The sequence below is a fragment of the Triticum urartu genome, chromosome 6A (assembly GCF_056163025.1).
Source record: "Triticum urartu cultivar PI428250 chromosome 6A, HENAU_Tu73, whole genome shotgun sequence".
In the NCBI taxonomy this organism is placed as follows: Eukaryota; Viridiplantae; Streptophyta; class Magnoliopsida; order Poales; family Poaceae; genus Triticum; species Triticum urartu.
Window position 1 is genome coordinate 587,310,748 of NC_141878.1, and position 4,081 is coordinate 587,314,828.

At 41.3% G+C, this 4,081-nt stretch overlaps 1 protein-coding gene across 1 annotated transcript; it reads right to left on the reverse strand.

Annotated features, from left to right (window-relative positions):
• Nucleotides 1-268: 268 nt before the first annotated feature.
• LOC147966705 (uncharacterized) lies at nt 269-1,699 on the reverse strand. The gene has a single exon (XM_087527355.1). The coding sequence runs from the start codon at nt 1,434-1,436 to the stop codon at nt 396-398; it is 1,041 nt and encodes a 346-aa protein (XP_087383481.1). The 5' UTR covers nt 1,437-1,699; the 3' UTR covers nt 269-395.
• Nucleotides 1,700-4,081: the final 2,382 nt, after the last annotated feature.

Below are 4,081 nucleotides of genomic sequence, written 5' to 3' on the forward strand. Positions count from 1 at the left end.
TTGCAGACATTACTCATCAGGGATATGTCATTACCCATGTAAACTGCAGATAAATGAATGAATGTTAGGCGCCTCGTGCGCCTTTGTCTCGTTCAAAAAGAAAAAGCCTGTAATCAATCATAAAATTGTAAACTGTGGTCAACTTGCTGTAAAAAAAACAGCAAATTTTGTCTGTAAATTGCACAGTAGGTGATTTTTCAGGCAATTTATTGGTAGCAACGCCAAAAGACGGAAGAGTAGCAACCGAGGTCCATTTGCTGACAGAAGGGAAGCACGGACATATACATTGTTCGAGGAAAGTAAAGCAGTCAGTTCGTTTGGCAGAGAAATTAGACTGGTCGATACAAAGATGGATTTTTTTACAAAGGAGAGAAGATACATGATTTACTGGCAAACTAAACTACTGTAACCGGCGACCCGCGTGAGCTTTGTGGCATCAAGTAGCAGCTGGACCGGCGTTCGATCAGCTGCAGCTCGGCGGTGAGCTCCACGGCCTTGAAGGAGACGACGCTGTGTGGATTCTCCTCGTTGGTCTGATTAGTCACCGAAACGCAAAACCTGCCGCCCCCAAAGTAGGTCACCTGGGGGCGGAAGGAGCACCTTTTATATCCGGCGGCCCACCCGACGGTGGGCAATGCCTCAGGCCAGGACCTGAGGACCGTCGGCGGCCTGGCGTCCATGTCGACGGCGCAGAATTGGCGATAACTGGTAGAAGGGATGCCGAAGAGCAGCCGCCGGCCGCTGCCCAGAAAGTCGGGCACCAGGACGGCCCGGCCCACGACGGGCAGCATCCAGGCGCCCTCCTTGCGCCACCTCTGACGCGCCGTGTCGAAGGAATAGGTACCCTGCAGGCGCAGCGAGATCCAGACGCGCGCGCCCGCGACGAAGTAGGCCCGGACGTCCTCCCTCTGTCCACGAGGGAGGCCGGGCGGGTCAGGAACGGCGCTCCAGGCCCAGCGGCCGCCGCCGCCGGGGAGGAGCTGCTGCTGCAGAACCTCGAACCAGGGTCCCCCAGGGGGGACGTCCAGGCGCGAGTAGGCGGACATGGCGAAGAACGTGCGGTCGCCGACCGGGACAAGGAACAGGTAGTTCTTGACGGAGCGCATCTCCGTCCCGGGGGAGACGCCGCCGGCGGCGGCATCGTAGATCAGGGTCCGGCCGGAACCGGCGTAGTTAGCGGCGAGGATGACGTCACTAGAGGCAGAGGCGGCGAACGTCATGCGCTCAAAGTTATCGACTTGCTTGAAGCACGCGATGGCCTCGGGCTGGGCATGTGGTTCCTCTTCCTCCGGCTCCGGCTGGGAGGGGGAAGAGGAGAAGAGATGCTTCAGATTGATTTTGATGACGAGGTTGCCTACCTCGCTGGGGTCTTGCGCCACCACAAAAACTCGAGTGCGGTGGCGCTGCCCGGCGGAAATCGAACGACCGATCGACATAAAGGTTGCAATGTTGTGCTTGGATCGGAACCAACACTCTGCTCCCCAATCCTTCCTGATGTAATATGGCGCGAATCACCCCGCCCTGGAGTAATATGGCGGGAGTCGGCTCTGCCCTGGAGTAATATAGGGTTATATGGCGGTAGTCCTCTCCATTTTGGAATCGGAGATGTGGTCTCCTCCGGCGGCGGTGGATTGGGAGTTGGGAACCCTCCACCCTCCCCATTGTTTTCTTCTTCGTTTCTGATTCTGACAACTCCGCCCTACCCACACACACATCCTACGCGATGGACTTGGGCGAAAATCAGATAGCCCATGGCCCATTGGCTTGGTTTGTCCGCCAAAAAAAAAGCACGATCCCCTCAAAAACAAAGACGAAGACATTTTAAACACACATTTGTACTGTATTTCCTAAAAGGTCGGGAAAAAATTCAAAATTACATGATGCTTTTTCTAACAATGTTGAACAATTTAATTTTGAATGGGACTGGCTACAAGTCAACTGACTGAAAAAGATTTGGGCCAGTCGACTGACCCAAACAAGTTTCAGTCAAGCGTGCCTCTAACCGTAAGGTGCATGCTTCATTATGTTAACGCTTTTTTTTTCTTTACCTTTTCCATGCTTTACTCAAATTGAATTTTTAAGTTGTGGGTGCATGCGCACAGACCATTCATGCATACACGTATGCTTGTGAACTGTTGCCTTCATACATAAATATAAGACGAATTGAATATTTCAATAGGGGACTACGTACAAACTAGAATGAATGAACGAACACAATAAAAAACTTGTGGCATTGGTATTACATTTTCAAAAAAAAAACTAAAACAAAATAATGAAGTTTTCTAAGAAAGAATGAGCCCTTTAAGAAGAAATAAAATGAAAAAGAAAAAACTTTCAAAACTTGCACACAATTTGCACTGATATTACACTTTTTGAAATATGCAAAGAAGAAGCATATAATAGTGCATTTTTTGCATTCTACTATAATTTCCACAGAATGTAACTGAAATAATATATTTCCTTTTAAAATAAAAAGAACTAAAAAACACTTGCGCAACTTTGCACCGAAATTGCACTTTATCGTAAAATGAAAAAATAATCATATAATCATGAAATTTTGGCACATATTATATAGTATTTGTTTGTATATAATTACACTCAGCCAAAAACCCACTAAAAACAAAAATAACCAATAAAGGAAAGAAAAAAGGGAAAAGGGGAAAAAGAAAAACCATAGAAACAGAAAACATAAATAATAAATGAAGCAAAACACCCTTCATTAGGAAAGTTATAAAAAACTAAAACAAAATAATGACAAAATTTGCACACAATCTGCGCATAAATTGCGCTTTGTTATAATATGCAAGAATAAACACATGATAGTGATTTTTTTCGCAAAAAGAATTTTCTCTAAAGAAAGAATAAGTCGGTGGAATTGCTATTTGATCCATGGTGTCTCTACTTCTCCGGATCAAAATAATGAATTAGTGATTTCGGGATTATAGTTTAAGAAGACAAAAAAGTAAAAAAAACAATTATCTGGACAAAATTTGCACACGGTTTGAATTGAAATTGCGCTTTTTTATAATATGCAAGAATAAGCACCAATAGTGAAATTTCACAAAAAAGTTTCCTAAGTAGGAATGAATTAGAAGTATTGGTATTACCCTTAAAGAATAAAGAAAATTAAATAAAAAACTTAAACAAATTTAAAATAGTGAAGTTTTCTAAGAAACAATTAATTAGTGTCATTGGTTTCTCGTTAAGAAGAAAGGAATTGAAAATAATAAAACAAATAATGAAATATTTTGCAAACAATTTGCATAGAAGTTGCTTATTTTTATAATATGCAGAAATAACAACATAAAAGTGTAATTTTCATAAAAAGGAAGTTTCCTGAGAATAAATGAATTTGCGGCATTGGTACTGTCATTAAAGAATAAAGGAAATAAAATAATACTAAAAAACCAAAATACAAAAGTTTTCAAGAAAGAATGAAGTAGTGGCTTACGTCTTACTCTTTAAGAAAAAAATAAAATGAAATAAAAACTAGAGCACAATCAAAATAATGATGTTTTATAAGGAAGAACGAATAATTAACATTGGCATTACCCTTTAAGAAGAAGAAAATAAAATAACATAAAACAAAATCAATATAATAGGAAAAATAAATTAGTGTCATTAGTATTACGCTTTAAAAAGAAAAATAAATAAATGGATTAAAATAAGGAAGAATGAATTAGTAGCATTATTATTACCCATTAAAAATAACAAAAAAAGTTTGCAAAACTTGCACACAACTTCGCTCTTAAATTGCACTTTTTTAGTACGCAAACAATAATCGTGTAGTAGTGTAATTTTTGCACATATTGCAAATTATTTATGTGCGTACATTACACTCACCCAACATCCCAAAAATATCCACAAAATAAAAATAAAACCAACTAACAAAGAGAAACTGAAAAACACAAGCAAAAGCACATAAACACAAAAAAATATGTTAAAACCCCGAAGGGAGAAAGCGGAGGGCTGGATCGCACAGTTAGTGGGCTTCGGCCCAGAAGAAAATCGACTGACCCAAATAAGGGGTCAGTCGAAAAAAGAAAAGGCCCACACAACGAACAACACAGGTCAGGAAAAA

Coding starts and splice junctions, on each gene's coding strand:
- LOC147966705 (XM_087527355.1), bottom strand. CDS start 1,436: ATGTCGATCGGTCGTTCGATTTCCGCCGGGCAGCGCCACCGCACTCGA.